This window comes from Somniosus microcephalus, chromosome 6 (assembly GCF_052327205.1).
Source record: "Somniosus microcephalus isolate GS21.2 chromosome 6, FLI_Smic_1.0, whole genome shotgun sequence".
NCBI classification, from domain to species: Eukaryota; Metazoa; Chordata; class Chondrichthyes; order Squaliformes; family Somniosidae; genus Somniosus; species Somniosus microcephalus.
In genome coordinates this window covers 115388123-115407772 of record NC_140992.1, presented here as the reverse complement: position 1 = coordinate 115407772, position 19650 = coordinate 115388123, and the positions used below count along the sequence as shown (strand labels likewise).

Below are 19650 nucleotides of genomic sequence, written 5' to 3'. Positions count from 1 at the left end.
CCTGTCACTGCTTTCCAAGTGCTCTGCTATTACATCTTTTAGAATGGACTTTAGCATTTTCCCCACTACCGATGCCAGGCTTACCGGTCTATAATTCCCTGCTTTTTCTCTACCACCTTTTTTGAATAGTGGGGTAACATTAGCTACTCTCCAATCCATGGGTACTGTTCCAGAGTCTATCGAGTTCTGGAAGATGACCAGCAATGCATCTACTATTTCTAGGGCCACTTCCTTAAGTACCCTGGGATGTAGATTATCAGGCCCTGGGGATTTATCGGCCTTCAGTCCCATCAATTTTCCAAACACCATTTTCCTACAAATACTGATTTATTTCAGTTCCACCCTTTCATCAGACCCTATGTTCCCCGGCATCTCTGGGAGGTTATTTGTGTCCTCCTTTGTGAAGACAGAACCAAAATATGTATTTAGTTGGTCTGCCATTTCTTTGTTCCCCATGATAAATTCCCCTGATTCTGACTGCAAGGGACCTACGCTTGACTTCACCAATCTTTTTCTCTTCACATATCTATAAAAGCTTTTACAGTCAGTTTTTATGTTCCCTGCAAGCTTACTCTCATATTCTGTTTTCCCCCTCTTAATTAATCCCATTGTCCTCCTTTGTTGAATCCTAAACTGCTCCCAATCCTCAGGATTATTGCTTTTTCTGGCCAATTTATATGTCCTCTCCTTGGATCTTATGCTATCCCTAATTTCCCTTGTTAGCCACGGTTGAGTCACCTTTTTTGTTTTATTTTTATGCCAAACTGGGATGAACAAATTGTGTAGCTCATCCATTCGGTCTTTGAATGTTTGCCATTGCCTATCCACTGTCAACCCTTTGAGTGCCATTCCCCAATCAATCCTACCAAACTCGCTCCTCAGACCATCGTAGTTTCCTTTATTTAAATTGAGGACCCTAGTCTCTGAGTCAACTACTTCATTCTCCATCTTAATGAATAATTCAATCATATTATGATTGCTCCGACCCAAGGGGCCTCGTACAACAAGATTGATAATTAATCCTTTCTCATTACATAATACCCAGTCTAAGATGGCCTGATCTCTGGTTGGTTCCTCGACATATTGGTTCAGGAAACAATCCCGTAAACACTCCAGGAATTCCTGCTCCACAGTATTGTTACTAATTTGGTTAGCCCAATCCATATGTAGATTAAAGTCACCCATGATGACTTCTGTGCCCTTATTGCACGCTTCATTAATTTCCCTTTTAATGCCAGCCCCAACCTCCGCCTTACTGTTTGGAGGTCTATATACCACTCCCACTAATGTTTTTTTCCCCTTAGTATTTCTCAATTCTACCCATACAGATTCCACATCATCAGAGCTAATATCCTTCATTACAATTGTGTTAATCCCTTCTTTAACCAGTAATGCTACCCCACCTCCCTTTCCTTTTTGCCTATCGTTCCTGAATATCGAATACCCCTGGATGTTGAGTTCCCAGTCTTGGCCATCCTTGAGCCACGTTTCCGCAATCCCAACCAAATCATATTCGTTTACCTCTATTTGCGCAGCCAATTCATCCACCTTATTACAAATGCTCCTCACATTAAGACACAAAGCCTTCAGGCTTGTTTTTTAATGCTCTTAGACCTATTAGAATTATTATTTACTGTGGCCATGTTTGATTTAAACCGTTGATTTCTCTGACTGCCACTTTTGTTTTTCTCCTTCCTATCTTTTGCTTTTATCCTTGTTTCCCTTTCCTCTGTCTCCCTGCTCAGGTTCCCAACCCCTTGCCATTTTAGTTTAAATCCTCCCCCACAGCACGAGCAAACACTCCCCCTAGGACATCGGTTCCAGCCCTGCCCAGGTGCAAACCGTCCGGTTTGAACTGGTCCCACCTCCCCCAGAACCGGTTCCAATGTCCTAGGAACTTGAATCCCTCCCCCTGGCACCATTCCTCTAGCCACGTATTCATCTGAAGTATCCTTCTATTTCTACTCTGACTAGCACGTGGCACTGCTAGCAATTCTGAGATTACTACCTTTGAGGTCGTGTTTTTTAATTTACCTCCTAACTCCCTATATTCCGCTTTTAGGACCTCATCCCGCTTTTTACCTATATCGTTGGTGCCTATATGCACCACGACAACTGACTGTTCACCCTCCCCTTCCAAGATATTGTGCAGCCGCTCGGAGACATCCTTGACCCTTGCACCAGGGAGGCAACACACCATCCTGGAGTCTCGTTTGCGGCCGCAGAAACGCCTATCTATTCCCCTTACAATAGAATCCCCTATTCCTATAGCTCTACCCCTCTTTTTCCTCCCATTCTGTGCAGCAGAGCCGCCCCTGGTGCCAGGAAGTTGGCTGCTGCTGCCTTACTCTGATAAGCCATCCCCCCCAACAGTACTCAAAGTGGCGTATCTGTTGGAGAGGGGATGGCCACAGGGGACCGCTGCACTACCTGCCTGCGACTCGTACTCTGCCTGTTGGTCACCCGTTCCCTTTCTTCCTGTACAACCTCTACCTGCGGCGTGTCCAACTCCATAAACATGCTATTCACGATGTCCTGAGCATCGTGAATGCTCCAGTATGCATCCAATCACAGCTCCAGTGCCGCAATGTGGTCTGTCAGTAGCTGCAGCTGGATGCACTCCCTGCACATGTAGTTGTCAGGGACACAGGAAGTGTCCCTGAGTTCCCACATATCGCAGGAGGAGCATATCACGTGGCCGGGCTGTCCTGCCATGACTTACCCTTTAATTAATTGAATTTAAATTAAATCAATCAATCCCACTAATTACACTACAGTTAACTGGTTTACCAACAGTCTCCGCTACACCAGAGAGACCTTAGAAACTACAACCCAGAGTTAAAGTTTAAAAAGGGAGAAATATTCACCAACCAATTACTTACCTGCTTCCTGGTGACGTCACACTTTGATTACTTTTTACCTCTCTCCCCCGCTGCTGAATTGGTAAGCCTCGCTGCTCACTGCTCCTTTTATGCTCTGCCTCACCTCGTTCCACACACAGGTCCGCTCTGGTCGGGCCTCGCTCCTCAATCCACTCCCAGGTCCAGCCACTGTGGTCAGGCCTCGCTGCTCGCTGCTCCTTTTATGCTCCACCTCACCTCGTTCCACACACAGGTCCGCTCTGGTCGGGCCTCGCTCCTCAATCCACTCCCAGGTCCAGCCGCTGTGTCTTCTGAAGGCCACCTCATTGAAGTCCTCATCTGAATCCTCTGCAGCAGAACTCGTGTGCACTCTCGCCCTCCGGGGAGCTGGCACCTGCGCTACCCTTTCCCACCGCCTTGTGTCAGGCCACTCGTCCCCGGTGACTCAACACGTGCGGATCCCGGCTCTATACTACCCTCTGAAATACTCGCAGTGCCAGTTTCTGAGCTGGTGCCTGGAAGTGTCAGATCGAGTGATACTGTCTCTTCTTCTCCATCACTCTCCTCTTGCTCTTCCTGCACTGGCTAGGATGCTTGAAGTTCTTGGGTATCTGAAAGGAGAAAGGCACAAGGTTGTGGTGAGCGGAGGGGGAGAAAGCAAGATGTGCATGCTTACACCATCAGCAGCTTGTAAGTGAGAAGAGATTGTGGGATGAGGGGGAAGCGGGATGTGAGAAGGAGAATTAGGTATGAGCATACCGTCATCATCAATGATTTCAGCCTCACCAATCGCCACGGCCTCCGTGACGGCCCCTCCAATGATGCCTAGCACAGTCTCCTCCAGCTGAGTCAGGGTATGCAGCTGTGCCTGTCCCCGCCGGTTAGCTGTTACTGTCTCCTGTTATGCGCCACCTTGGCCTGCAAGAGAAAGAGAAGTGTTTCAGTGAGTGTGGTGCAATGTGTTTGGGTGATGTGCCTGTCATGGTGGAATATGTAGCAGTGTGTGCAAGGCGTGAGATGTGAGTGTTAGGCTTGCAGCAGTGGTAAGTGTGTCAGGGTGAGGTGAAGCTGTGATTGTGAAGTATGAATTGTGATTGGTGGAGATTGTTGGTAGGTGAGTGATGGGGGTGTGGTGCATTGAGCAGTGTGTGAGGCTAGTGGTGCAGTTGGTGGGATCTGGCATTTGAAGCTGCATTCACTGACCTTGACCACTCGTGTGAGGTCATTAAATTTCTTTCAGCACTGTTTCTCGGGGCAAGACTGCTGGCAGTGACTGCTTCAGCTATCTGCTCTCACTGCCTTCTTACAGTGAGTCTGAATGTCCTCCTGACCACTAGTGAGTAGAGGACCTGTCTTCTCCTATTGACCCCCTGCACTAAGGCCACTAGTGCTGCGTCTGAGAACCTAGGTGCCCTTTTTCTGCCCGGTTGAGCCATAGCTACCTTACAGTTGTCTTGACAATAATTACAATGAAGTGCTTATTTCAGAAAGCACCTCCACTTTAAGAAGTGCAGACTGCATTTCAAACTGGAGGCTAGCTTTAAATAGAGATCACTCCCCATGAACTTGGTCCCCCTGCTGAGCGCTCAGCCAACCAGCAGCGCTCTCAGTGCTGGGCTCAACTCATTAATCATGATAATTCGCAGGCAGCAAAAATGTCGCTGCATTCAACGGGCGTGGGCAGATTGCGCATTGCAATCCTCGCGCCTGTTTTCGGGCCTCATCGAATTTTTAGTCCTTTATTTGTAATGGGCCTGATACCTGCAGTTGCTCAATAGCACCCACTGCTTACCCCTATTGTGAGTCTGCCACCCGGATCTGTTGCATACATTGCCTGGCAGAGCTCAGTGTATCGTCACGGGCTGTTTAGACAGGATATGGTGATCTTTTGAGACAATTGTTTTCCATCTTTATCAGTAAGAAAGATTCTGATTGGAGGTAGCATCTTTAATTAATGATGTATCCATCATTTGGTGTGTCACAGAATTGTTACATGTGGAAATGATTCTGTTAAAATATTTCAACTGGATACAGATTCTGAAGTGAAGTGCATAGATCCCTTCCCTGGCCCTAATCTCTCTCTTTATTAAAACTGTCATGTTCCAGATTGATGAGTCTGGGTGAGAGCTCCCTCAAAGATCTGTACATCTTCCAAATTTCTGATTCCATAAAATTAAAAATGATTAGTTGTTCACAGTGTATACATAAGAATAAATTTCATAAATTACAGGTCCCACTAATGGAGCTACCACCAAAGGATCTGAAAAAGAACTTCAGCTATGACCCATCTCCACAGTGATCTCAGTTAGCTTTGATAAACCCCTCTCCACAGCGATCTCAATAACCTGTGATAGACCCTTCTCCACAGTGATCTCAATAACCTGTGACAGACCTTTCTCCAAAGTGATCTCAATAACTTATAATAGACCCCTTTCTGCAGTGATCTCTATAACATGTGATAGACCCCTCTCTACAGCGATCTGAATAACCTGTGATAGACCCCCCTCCACAGCGATCTCAATAACCTGTGATAAACCCCTCTCCACAGTGATCTCAATAACCTGTGACAGACCTTTCTCCAAAGTGATCTCAATAACCTATAATAGACCCCTTTCTGCAGTGATCTCTATAACATGTGATAGACCCCTCTCCACAGCGATCTGAATAACCTGTGATAGACCCCCCTCCACAGTGATCTCAATAACCTGTGATAGACCCCTCTCTACAGTGATCTCAATAACCTGTGATAGACCCCTCTCCACAGAGATCTCACTAACCTGTGATAGACCCCTCTCCCCAGTGATCTCAATAACCTGTGATAGACCCCTCTCCACAATGATCTCAATAACCTGTGATAGACCCCTCTCCACAGTGATCTCAATAACCTGTGATAGACCCCTGTCCAGAGTGATCTCAATAACCTCTGATAAATCCCTCTCCCCAGTGATCTCAATAACCTGTGATAGACCCCTCTCTACAGTGATCTCATTAACCTGTGATAGACCCCTCTCTACAGTGATCTCAATAACCTGTGATAGACCCCTGTCCAGAGTGATCTCAATAACCTGTGATAGACCCCTCTCTACAGTGATCTCACTAACCTGTGATAGACCCCTCTCCACAGTGATCTCAATAACCTGTGATAGACCCCTGTCCAGAGTGATCTCAATAACCTGTGATAGACCCCTCTCTACAGTGATCTCAATAACCTGTGATAGACCCCTGTCCAGAGTGATCTCAATAACCTGTGATAGACCCCTCTCTACAGTGATCTCAATAACCTGTGATAGACCCCTCTCCACAGAGATCTCACTAACCTGTGATAGACCCCTCTCCCCAGTGATCTCAATAACCTGTGATAGACCCCTCTCCACAATGATCTCAATAACCTGTGATAGACCCCTCTCCACAGTGATCTCAATAACCTGTGATAGACCCCTGTCCAGAGTGATCTCAATAACCTCTGATAAATCCCTCTCCCCAGTGATCTCAATAACCTGTGATAGACCCCTCTCTACAGTGATCTCATTAACCTGTGATAGACTCCTCTCTACAGTGATCTCATTAACCTGTGATAGACCCCTCTCTACAGTGATCTCAATAACCTGTGGTAGACCCCTCTCCACAGTGATCTCAATAACCTGTGATAGGCCCCTCTCCACAGTGATCTCAATAACCAGTGATAGGCCCCGCTCCACAGTGATCTCAATAACCTGTGATAGACCCCTCTCTACAGTGATCTCAATAACCTGTGGTAGACCCCTCTCCACAGTGATCTCAATAACCTGTGGTAGACCCCTCTCCACAGTGATCTCAATAACCTGTGATAGGCCCCTCTCCACAGTGATCTCAATAACCAGTGATAGGCCCCGCTCCACAGTGATCTCAATAACCTGTGATAGACCCCTCTCTACAGTGATCTCAATAACCTGTGGTAGACCCCTCTCCACAGTGATCTCAATAACCTGTGATAGACCCCTCTCTACAGTGATCTCAATAACCTGTGATAGGCCCCTCTCCACACTGATCTCAGTAACCTGTGATAGGCCCCTCTCCGCAATGATCTCAATAACATGTGCTAGAACCCTCTCTGCAGTGATCTCATTAACCTGTGATAGGCCCCTCTCCACAGTGATATCAATAACCTGTGATAGACCCCTCTCCACAGAGATCTCATTAACCTGTGATAGGCCCCTCTCCACAGTGATATCAATAACCTGTGATAGACCCCTCTCCACAGTGATCTCATTAACCTGTGATAGACCCCTCTCTACAGTGATCTCATTAACCTGTGATAGACCCCTCTCCACAGAGATATCAATAACCTGTGATAGACCCCTCTCTACAGTGATCTCATTAACCTGTGATAGACCCCTCTCCACAATGATCTCAATAACCTGTGATAGACCCCTCTCCACAGTGATCTCAATAACCTGTGATAGGCCCCTCTCCACAGTGATCTCAATAACCTGTGATAGGCCCCTCTCTACAGTGATCTCAATAACCTGTGATAGGCCCCTCTCCACAGTGATCTCAATAACCTGTGATAGGCCCCTCTCCACAGAGATCTCAATAAACTGTGATAGGCCCCTCTCCACAGCGATCTCAATAACCTGTGATAGACCCCTCTCCACAGTGATCTGAATAACCTGTGATAGGCCCCTCTCCACAGTGATCTCAATAACCTGTGATAGGCCCCTCTCTACAGTGATCTCAATAACCTGTGATAGGCCCCTCTCCACAGTGATCTCAATAACCTGTGATAGGCCCCTCTCTACAGTGATCTCAATAACCTGTGATAGGCCCCTCTCCACAGTGATCTCAATAACCTGTGATAGGCCCCTCTCCACAGAGATCTCAATAAACTGTGATAGGCCCCTCTCCACAGTGATCTCAATAACCTGTGATAGACCCCTCTCTACAGTGATCTCAATAACCTGTGATAGACCCCTCTCCACAGTGATCTCAATAACCTGTGATAGAACCCTCTCTACAGTGATCTCAATAACCTGTGATAGACCCCTCTCCACAGTGATCTCAATAACCTGTGATAGAACCCTCTCTACAGTGATCTCAATAACCTGTGATAGAACCCTCTCTACAGTGATCTCAATAAAATGTGATAAACTTCTCTCCACAGCCATCTGAATAATCTATGATAGACCCCTCTCTTAATAGCGATCTCAATACCTGTGATAGACACCTCTCTACAGCTATCTCAATACCTGCGCTAGTTCACTCTCGGCAGTAACCTCAACATCTAATAGACCCCTCTCTGCGGCGATCTCATACTGACCTCAATAACCTGTGTGTCTTATTCTGCTTTCCATTATTTAAGACATTTGAGAAGCATTAACACTTGTGTTTTCAGAGCCTTCTGTAAAATTTCCACAAGGATTTGGCCTCGTTACATCACCAGAATAACATGGAGAATTAAACCAATTGATGTGGATGCATTGGGTATGAACTGGAAATGAGATTTCTGAGGGTTCCCATGACTCTGACATGACTCTGCATTGTGTGTTACAGGGGAGTCCTGCTACTATGCTGTAGCAGTGGTAAAGAAAGACAGCAGTTTTATGATCAATGAGTTGAAGGGCAAGAAATCATGCCACACTGGTCTGGGTAAATCTGCTGGCTGGATCATCCCAATAGGAACCATTCTGGAGCGCAATCCAGATGCATGGAATAGAGAAGACCCTGTTGAAAAATGTAACGTGCTGTCTTGCTTTCTTTTGTCAGAAACTTTTCAATGGTTGTGCTCAACTGGGTCAGTGAAAGTAACAAAGAGGTTAATCAAAAGTTAACTGAAAAAAGATTGCCAATACCAGGCAGACCAGATGTGTCGCGTGGGCGGGAAGGGAACAGATGACGGGTGGTCGTGAGAACAGGCTGGCATATTTTTGTGGGGTCTTTTCAAGATCACCTATTAGGCCACTCAACATCTGCAGAAATGGGACTGCATTGTGCTGTGTATGCACTGCCCATTTCTCTTTCAATGTTGCAATTGGGGTCCTACAACAGGCATAGGAACCCCACCCCCCATCCCCCACCATCGCTTGTGTAATTAAGCAGCATCCTACCTGTTTTGGACTGGAGTGCCCATTTAGAGCCTGCCTAAAATTTGATTCAGTCTGGCATATGGGGGCAAAAGGCCTCCAGCAGTCCTTCAACTACCAGTTGCCCGTTTTTCAGGTTAGAAATGGCAGCCAGCAGTTAAACATCTCCCCCATAAAATGGGCAGTAAATCTGACCCAGGCAACTACAGGCTCATTAGCCCAACATCTATAACAGGTGAAATAACGGAAATCAGAGCTGGGAGCAGGAGTTACAAATAAAGTAGATAAAGAAACTCTGTACAATGCAGCTTATTTGATTGTTCAACAGGTTTTCGGCCAAGTTTCACATGAAAGACTTCTAAAACTATGAGCCATGGAAATCTAGATTAGAAAATGATATAGGAGAAGAAGTTGGGTAAAAAAAAGGAAATGGAGATTATGTTCTGTGGAGGGATTTAGATCAATTATGCAGTTGGGTAGATGGCAAATTAAATTAAATTGTGATAAATGTAAAGTGTTACACATTGGGAAAAGATGTGCCACAAGTATATAATGAACGGATTAGAATTAGCAAAAGGAGATGTAGAAAGAGACCAGGAAGTAAAGGTACACCTGTCATTTGCAATATGTACTTAATGTGGCAGAGCAATGATAAAGCTAATAGAATTGTGGGATGTGGGAACAGTGCAGTACAGGGGTAATTTTGCAAACCTTCACTGAAGGGAAGGCAGCCTCGCTGGCTGGCAGGTCATATAAATTTGGGTATATGCTGCCCATGTCTTTGTAGCCAAACTAGTTTGAAAATTGGGGGTCAGCATGCTCCTGAATTTCCAGTGTGCCCTGTCGATATTCTGTCTTTATATGCTGTCTCCCTCCTTCCTTTCTGTATCTCTCTATCGGCTCCTTTTGTTTTCTGTTTATCCCCATTTATTTCAGTTTCCCTACTCATCCCCTTCTGTACGTCTCTCTCTCACCTTACATCTTGTGTCTCTCAGTCATCCTCCATTCTATGTCCCTCTCATTTTACCTTCTGTATCTATCTCTTCCTTACCCCTCACCCCTTTTTCTTCCTTCCCCTCCTCTACTCCTCTATTCCCTTTCTCTTTCTCTCCCTTCCTTCCTTTCTTCCTCTCCCTGGGATTGCTGACTCAGAAGATCAGAGGGTAGGCTGGACAACAGCAGCAGCAGTTTGAATGGGAGGGATTGGCTGGAGCTATTACAACAGCAGTAGGAGCAGGAGGGATTGGATGGTGTTGTTAGAGCAGCAGTGGGAGTGAATGGGATTGGACTGGGACTGTTAGAGCAGCAGTGGGAGTGGATGGGATCGGACTGGGACTGTTAGAGCAGCAGTGGGAGTGGATGGGATCGGACTGGGACTGTTAGAGCAGCAGTGGGAGTGGATGGGATTGGACTGAGTATTTCCAACATTTTCTGTTTTTGTTTCAGATTTTCAGCATCTGCAGTATTTTGTTGCTTGACGTTACATACGTTTAAATCTCATTGGCCTGGAATTTGTGAAATCTCTCAAATCAGGGAAACTGATGACAATTTTGGCACTTCCACAGTAATATCGCTGTTAAATTTCTCACTAAAAGTTAGACCCAAAGGGATTAGGTGTAACTGGGGTTTTAACAGCATATTGACTGCTAAACAAACGTTATGGGTCTGAAAGACACATTTTAATTTTGTGCAGTGTCACATTTATCTATTTTAATAAAAATCTAAATTTTTAAGAAACTTTAAAGAAAAATTAAATTTTTATTTAAAAGTTTGTTCATTCCAGTCCAATATATGCTAATTCCTCCTCCGTTATTGTGACACATGCATCATCCCATCTACTGTTAAAAAAGAAGGAATATATAAAGTGCTTTTACACAAGTAACCCATGGTGTCATTTCAGAGCTTTGTGTTTACTTTGCTGAAGTTCTCGTTTGTAGCCTTACCTTTTATTGACCAGCCTCCTAGCTCTGTCTATCTATTGTTAAGGGGAGATTTTGCTTGGGTTGTGTCCAGGCACACTGGATCGTTTGGGTGCAGCAAATATTAGAAAATCGGGCAGGTCAGAACCCGTGCCTATAAAGGAATCTGCCTGATTATCCTTCCATTCATTCAGAAAAATCAGGCGAGTTCTTTTACAGACATGCGCTCCCAACATGCCCAGTTTTTCGATATTCACTGTGGCTACGTAATTCAAAGTTGTTGGATGCAGATTCTAGAAAATCTCCCTTAATTGATTATATTAATTTCCACTTTTCTTCCAGTTGTGGCACAGTACTTTTCTTCCAGCTGTGTCCCAGGTGCCAGCGCAAATTTCCCTAAGCTGTGTGAGCTGTGTATAGGAAAAAAGCCCTGCCAGCGATCACACACAGAACCGTACTACGATTATTCAGGAGCATTTAAGTAGGTATTCCTTGTTTCTGGAGTCTGAAATTACCAAAACTTTCTGTAGGACAGCAAGTTCCACTCCTCTGGTTATTGGGTGCAGTTAAGTTGTAAACAAATTTGAATCTCTCCATCCTATTGGTTAATATTAATGATGTATCTAGTAAAATGTATAACTGAAAATAAGGGAACAATGTTGTTGAGCCTATCCATCCAGGATTTTTCTTTTGTAAACCACACGAGAAACAAGTCATTTAGGGTGTTTTGGAACCACATGGGAAAGAAATAATAATAATAATAATTCAACTTTATTGTCATTGTACAATGCACAACGAAATGTGATCTTGCAAGCTCCCATGAGTCCAGTACAAATAACATTAACATTAAACGTAAATAGCACCGTCCTGGGAGAAGCAAAGCTGCTGCGTCTGTGCGCACCGCCATTCCATTTCCACCATTCCGACAATCTTCAGCCCAACGCCCGGGCCTGCTCACCAGCCGCCCCTCCCGGGGCTCCTTCCGTGACCTTCTCACCAACCGCCCCTCCTACGGGGCTCCTTCCGTGACCTTCTGCACCTGGTCTTCCCTGATGGTCACCCCTCCAGGTACTAACCAGGCCTGGCTCTGCTTAGTTTCCAAGCCTTGCCAGTGACCCTGTCCCTAGTCCCTAGTCCCTTGTACAGCACCTTTCATGACCTCAGGATGTCCCAAAATGCTTCACAGCCAAAGTACCTTTGAAGTGTAGTCACGGTTATAATGTTGACAGCCAATGTACACACAGCAAGATCCCACAAATTACTAGATAATCTGATTTAGTGATGTTGGGTGAGGGATAAGTATTGGCCAGGACACTGAAAACTCCCCTGCTCTTTAAAAAGTGTCTTGGGATCTTTGACGTCCATCTGAGAGGGCAGACGGGACCTCGGTTTAATGTCTCAGCCACAAATACCTGTAGGTACCTCCAGCAGTGCAGCACTTCCTCAGTACTGCCTGGAGTGTCATAGGAACATAGGAAGAGATCATTCAGCCCTTTGCACCTTTCTGCTCCCATCTACACTACTTACTGCATTATCTTAGATTATGTACTGAAATCTCTGAAGTGGGACTTGAACCCACAACCTTCTGTTCTGCCAATCAGTTAGATCATGGTTGATCTGTATCTCAACTCCATTTACCTTCCTTAGTTCCATATTCCTTAATATCTTTACCTAACAAAAATCTATCTCGGTTTTGAAATTTTCAATTGACCTCACCTCAACAGCTCTTTGGGGAGAGAATTCCAGATTTCTACTCCCTTTTGTGTGAAGAAGTGCTTCTTGACATCTTCCCAGACGGCTTAGCTCTAATTTTAAGGTTATGATCCCTTATTCTGGACTCCACCAGCAAAGGAAATAGTTTCACCCCACTTACCCTATCAAATCCTTTAATCATCTTAAACACCTCAGTTAGGTCACAACTTACTCAAGGGAATACAAGCCTAGTCCATGCAGCCTGTCCTCATACTTTAGCCCTTTTATCCCCAGTATCATTCTTGTGAATCTGCGCTGCACCCCCTCCAAGGCCAATATATTCTTCCTGAGGTGCAGTGCCCAGAACTGAACGCAGTGCTCCAGATGCAGTCTAACCAGAACTTTACACAACTGTAGCATAACGTACACCCCTTTGCATTCTAGCTCCCTTGAGATAAAGGCTAACATTCCATTTGCCTTTTTTTTTGTACCTGTCCACTAGCTTTTAGTGATTTCTACACATGGACCCTTAAATCTCTGTTCCTCCACAGTTCGTAGCTTCTCATCATTTAGAAAATTCTCTGATCTATCTTTCTGAGGTCCAAAGTGGATGACCTTACACTTCCCCACATTCACGTAATCTAGAAATATCCCTTTGCACCTTTCTGCTTCCATCTACCCTACTTATTATGTCATCTTAGATTATGCACTGAAATTTCTGGAGTGTGGCTTGAACCCACAACCTTCTGAGTGCACTTCTCTGTTGTTGGGACTGAGGCACATTGTTGGAGCAGAGTGTCTAGTGTGTCCTTTCCTTGACATGAGAATGGGACAATCTAGTATGAGCTTCACTCTGCATCTAACCTGTGCTGTATATAACCTGGAAATGCTTGATGGGACAATCTAGTATGTGCTTTACTTTGTATCTAACCTGTGTTGTACCTAACTTGGGAATGCTTAATGCAACAGCACGGAGGGAGCTTTACTTTGCATCTAAATTGTGAAGTACATGACCTGGGAGTGTTTGATGGGGCAATGCAGTGAGAGTTTTCTTCTGTCTTTATCCCATGCTATACCCGACTTGAGAGTGTTTACGCTGGGGTCTGTCTACGGTATAGCACGTTGACCCAGATTTTACGATCGGAGGCTTCCTGCGTGCAGATGCCTCTGATCCGGAAAAAATCTACGAACTTACCTGCATAGGTCCCGACACTTCCTCTCCTGGTGCGCGCGCGCAGTGACCCAGGTATCCCAGGGGCGCAGGCGGTTCGCAAGCGTCCCTGGGATCACATGGGCCATGGGGAACCAATGGAAGAAGGGAATCCCCCTTCACACTTTTGACAGGTCTCTCCACATAGTTCTGTCAAAAGTATGAATGGGGATCACTCAAAAAACACACTAAAACATTAAACAAATTTTAAAAAAACATGTATTTAAAATTATTTAAAATTACATTAAATTAAATATTTTAAACAAAAATGTAATTTTTTGAAAAAAATAATTAAAGTTTTTTACGGGGTTAAAAATAAACTTGCCTTTTTTAAAAGTATTTTTAAATTATAAATGAGTGGAATTTTTTTTTTTTCTTTTTAAACTCCTATGCTGGTAAAAGCAGGCCTTACGCGGGCTTTTACCAGGCATAAGATTTTCAGCGGGCGGAGGTTGTGCAGAAAGCGGAACTCTCCACCTGCAGAGGCCCTTCTCCAGGGCAGGTGGATGATCTGTCAAGAGGATTCTTGACAGATCGGAAGTGCCGGTTTTCAGTGCATACGTTTCGCATGCCTGAAACTGGCAGTTGCGAGGCCCCCATGGGTGTGTACACACCTCGTACACACCCAAGGGGGTCGGAAAATACGGGCCGTTATGTTTATGGTACAACATGGGTTTATTTATGGTGTGTAGGGGTGGGGGGGAGGGCATTGCTGATAGTGCAGCGGGGTGTTTGTAGTACAGAGGGGTGTTTATGGTTTAAAAGGGTTTTGTTGATGGTACAGTGGAGATTTGTTTATGGTGCTTTGCTGGGTTTGTTTATGGTGCAACAGAGGGTTTGTCTATGATAATGGGCTTTGGATCTGCTGCAGTGTGAAGTTTTGAAATCAGGATTTTTTTGTTGTTATTTCTTTGGCATTAGATATAAAAATGTTTAATAGCAGATAACATCTCTTGGTTGCATGTTGTTCTATGTCCAAACCCACTGGTGACGTTTGTAAAAGATTTACCAGATGACTAAGCCCCTGTGACATTCTAGATTGGGGGATGAGACTGGCTCTGCATGGTAAACTGACTGATGTGGTTATTTCTTTCTAGGTGTTTGAAAGACGGTGCTGGAGAAGTAGCCTTTGTGAAACATACCACAGTGCCAGGTAGGTGAATCTGTGCAATCTATCTGTCTCTCAGTATAAATCTTAGTTATGCACACACGTCCTGACTACCAAACCTTAGTTCCTTTTGCCATATTTTTCACACTTTTGGTTCAACTTTATCCATGTTTAGAATGGGCTGTGCCGATCTAAACTCATCACACCGTAATTGTACAATCTGGCCTCTGGGCGGCTTTCCCCCTCAAATTGCTTAAAATGCTTCCTGAAAGTTTTTCAACTGAAAATTTTGAGCAGCCATTTTTTTCTCTGTAACTGAAATTTCTAATGTCCGAAATAAGGGTTGAAGGAATTGTTCTTTCAAAATTCAAAAAATTATTTATTTTACAATGGCATTACTTAATTTATTCATAGAGTTCTTTATTGTGTTCTTTAATGTCTTCATTAAAGATTTTACTTGAAGGTCTCAGTCTCTCTCAAAAGCCTGGGCTTGGACTGGATGTCTTTGTCTAGAGCTGTGATGTCGTTAACTGAATTTGGATTGTGCAGTCTGCGCATGTGCAATGTATCTAATTGTTCCAGGGTAGCATTCAGTTTGATGAAGTATTTTTCTTTAACTTCTAGTAGCTTTTGCTCATTGGCTTTTCTTCAAATAATTTTGAAAAATAACAGGACAGATTTCAAAACCTGTATTGAGGCAAAATTTATATTGAAAGCATTTTTAACAGAGAAGCTCTGTGCGTGAGAAAGAGATTGAGAATTTTTTTCTGAGTATACACCTGTTGTAACTTTTCATAAAATCAAAGAATCATAGAATGATACATTTGGCCCATTGTGCCTTTGTTGGCTCTTTGAAAGAGCTATTCAATTAATCTCACTCCCTTGCTCTGTCCCCATAGCACTGTAAATGTTTTCCCTTCAAGTATTTATCCAATTCTCTTTTGAAAGTACTATTGAATCTCTTTCCACCACCCTTTCAGGTGGTGCATTCCAGATCACAAGGACTTGCTGCGTAAAGAAAATTCTCCTCATGTCGCCTCTGGTTCTTTTGCCAATCATCTTAAAATTGTGTCCTCTGGTTACCGACCCTTCTGCCACTGGAAATAGTTTATCCTTTTTACTCTATCAAAACCATTCATGATTTTGAACACCTCCATCAAATCTCCCCTTAACAACCCCAGCTTCTCTAGTCTCTCCACATAACTGAAGTCCCACATCCCTGGTACCATTCTAGTAAATCTTCCCTGCACCTTCACTATGGCCTTGACATCTTTCCTAAAGTGTGGTGCCCAGAATTAGATACCGTGCCCAAGCTGAGGCCTAACCACTATTTTATAAAGGTTTTAGCATAAGTTCCTTGCTTTTGTATTCTATGGGCAGGATTTTCATTGAGCCGTGGAAGTGGGATTGGAGGCGTGTGGGGGGTTAAAATCTTGAAATCGGGGGGGGGGGGCACGAACCCATCCCGCCCCCAACCCGCCTCCATGCCAGTTTCAACGGAGGTGGGTACTCGACCCGTGCTGGGACCCACCTCCCCGAGGTGGGAAGGAGATTAGTGCCAATTAACTGCCTCTTAACAGGTAGTTAACAGGCAGTTTTTAGCCTAATCCCTATTTTCAATGGTGAAGTGTGGGATTCCTGATGGTTCCAAACCACGCCAAGTTAGCGAGGCAGGCTGTCGGGCTTGGAGGGGCCGAGATGTCCGGTGTTCAGGTGAGTGATGGGTGCATGAGTGCAGAAGTAAGTGTGTTTGGTGTGTTTAAAGTGTTTAAAGAAATTTTACTTACCTTTACAGCCTTCCTTCCTTCAGGTCTCGGGAGTCCCTCATCTCACCGGCACAGAAAGCAGAATGGCTGCCAGCTGTCAAAATTGCAACATTCAGCTTTCTGTTCTGGGGAGATCACTAAATCATCCTGAGAGGAAGGAATTAAATTAAAGCACAGATTGTCAGTGTTTGACAGCTTCAAACAGCTGCGAAACGCTGATATTTAATCTGTCAAAAGGTCTTGACAGATGAAATGTCAATCTGTGACGTCACCTGTTGCCGGGTGGCCCTTAATTGGCCTGCTGAGCGCGCTGGGCCGGCTCAACAAGGTCAATCAAGTCAAAATCGTATGGGTTGGCTAGAACTCGATGGAGGCGGGACTACAACCCTGAAAGTTGTAGTCCCGCCTCCTACCCGCCTCCTCAATGAAAATCCAGCCCATGCCTCTATTAATAAAGCCAAGGATCCCACAGCTTTTTTAACAGCCATCTCAACTTGTCCAGCCACCTCCAATGATTTGTGTACGTACACCTCAGGTGTCTCTGTTGCTGCACCCCCTTTAAAATTGTACCATTAAGTTTATATCGCCTCTCCCCATTCTCCCTCCCAAAATATATCACTGCACACTTCTCTGTGTTAAATTTCATCTGCCAGGTGTCTGTCCATTTCACCAGTCTATGTCCGCCTGAAGTCTGTTACTGCCATTCTCATTGGTTACGGCATTTCCGAGTTTCATATCATCTGCAAACTTTGAAATACATACATCGTTAATGTATATAAAAAGAGCAGTGATACTGACCCCCGGGGAACACCACCGTACACTTCCCTCCAGTCTAAAAAACAACCGTTCACCACTACTCTCTGCTCTCTGTTCCACAGCCAATTTTTTATCCATGCAGCCTCTGTCCTTTTAATCCCATGGGCTTTATTTAAGAAAGATGAAAGAGAGAAACCAGAAAATTATAGACTTGTCAGTCGAACATCTGTTGTGGGGCAATTATTGCAATCTATAATTAAGGACAGAGTGACTGAGCACCTAGAGAAATTTGAGGTAATTAGAGAGAGCCAACGTGAATTTGTAAAGGCTGGGTCATATCTAACGAACCTAATAGAATTTTTTGAGGAACTAACTAAAGTAGTAGACAGGTGCATGACTATGGATGTAACTTATATGGACTTCCAGAAGGCATTTGAAAAGGTTCCTCATAAGAGACTGTTAGCTAAAATTAAAGTTCATGGAATTGAAGGCAAGTTATTGACTTGGTTAGGAGATTGGTTCATAGGATTACATAGGTTCGGCAGTCGAAGACAGAGAATAGGGATAATGGGTATGTACATGAATTGGAAGGCAGTGACTAGCAGTGTCCCACAAGGATCTGTGCTGGGGCCTCAACTATTCACTATATTTATTAATGACTTAGATAACACAATAGTGAGCCATTTATCCCAGTTTGCCGATGACACAAAGATTGGTGATATAGTAAGTAGACTAGATGGGAGCATAAAATTACAGAGGCATAAATAAAAGAGACTTTCATTTATATAAGAAATAGGAGCAGGAGTAGGCCATTTGGCCCCTCAAGCCTGCTCCGCCATTCAATAAGATCATGGCTGATCTTCTACCTCAACTCCACTTTCCTGCACTATCCCCATATCCCTTGATTCCCTTAATATCCAGAAATCTATCGATCTCTGTCTTGAATATACTCAACGACTGAGCATCCACAGCCCTCTGGGGTAGAGAATTCTAAAGACTCACCACCCTCTGAGTGAAGAAATTTCTCCTTATCTCAGTCCTAAATGGCTGACCCCTTATTCTGAGACTGTGACCTCTGGTTCTAGACGCCCCAGCCTTTCATGACCTCAGGATGTTCCAAAGTGTTTTGCAGCCAATTAAGTACTTTTGAAGTATAGTAGCTGTTGTAATGTAGGAAACGTGGCAGCCAATTTGCATACAGCAAGCTCCCAAAAACAGCAATGTGATAATGACCAGATAATTTATTTTATGATTAAGTGAGTGAGCAAAACTGGGCAGATGGATTTCGACGCAGGTGTGAGGTCATCCATTTTAGACAAAAAAATGTTATTTAAATGGTGAAAAGCTAAGAACAGTGGCGGTCCAAAGAGATTTAGGGATCCATGTACACGAATCAATAAAATGTAGTAGTCAAGTATAAAAGAATAATCAAAAAGGCTAATGGAAAGTTAGCCTTTATAACTAGTGGGCTAGAATATAAACAGGAGGAAGTTTTGCTACAGCTACACAGAACCCTGGTTAGACCACATCTGGAGTACTGTATACAATTCTGGCTACTGCACCTTAGAAAGGATATATTGATCTTGGAAGGAGTAAAGTGCAGATTCACCATTATGTTACCAAGGCTCCAAGGGTTAAATTATTAGTAGAGGTTACATAAACTAAGCTTTTATTCCCTGGAATATAGAAAGTTATAGGGTAATTTAATTGAGGTTTTTAGGATGTTGAAAAGAATTGCTAGGGTAGATAGAGAGAAACTTGTTCCGCTAGTGGGGCAGTCTAGGACAAGGGGACGTAACCTTAAAATCAGAGACAGGCCATTCAGGAGGGAAGTTAGAAAACACTTCTTCACGCAAAGGGTGGTAGAAGTGTGGACTGTCTCCCACAAAAGTAGTAGATGCTAGCTAAATTAATAGTTTTAAAACTGAGAGCTATAGATTTTTGCTAGGCAATGGTTTAACAGGTTATAGAGCCAATCCCTTTGTAATAAACGCTATACCATTTGCTTTCCTAATTGCTTGCTGTACCTGCATGTTAACTTTCTGTAATTCGTGTACAAGGACACCCAGGTCCCTCTGAATACCAACATTTCCCAGTTTCTTACCATTTAAAAAATATTTTGCTTCTCTATTTTTCCTACCAAAGTGGATAGCTTCACACTGCTCCACATTATATTCCATCTGCCATATTCTTGCCCACTCACTTAACCTGTCTATATCCCTTTGCACCCTCCTTGCGTCCTCCTTACGTTCCCACCCAGCTTTGTGTCAATTTCAGAT

The 19650-nt window shown here is 44.1% G+C and overlaps 1 protein-coding gene across 1 annotated transcript in view; it reads left to right on the top strand.

Annotated features, from left to right (window-relative positions):
- LOC147116019 (serotransferrin-1-like) overlaps nucleotides 1-19650 on the top strand; it is a 250161-nt gene that overhangs the window by 156420 nt on the left and 74091 nt on the right. The window contains exons 4-6 of the mRNA XM_085990729.1: nucleotides 8391-8573; nucleotides 11182-11320; nucleotides 14839-14894. Coding sequence (XP_085846855.1) covers nucleotides 8391-8573; nucleotides 11182-11320; nucleotides 14839-14894 — 378 coding nt within the window. The remainder of the gene's footprint in view (nucleotides 1-8390; nucleotides 8574-11181; nucleotides 11321-14838; nucleotides 14895-19650) is intronic.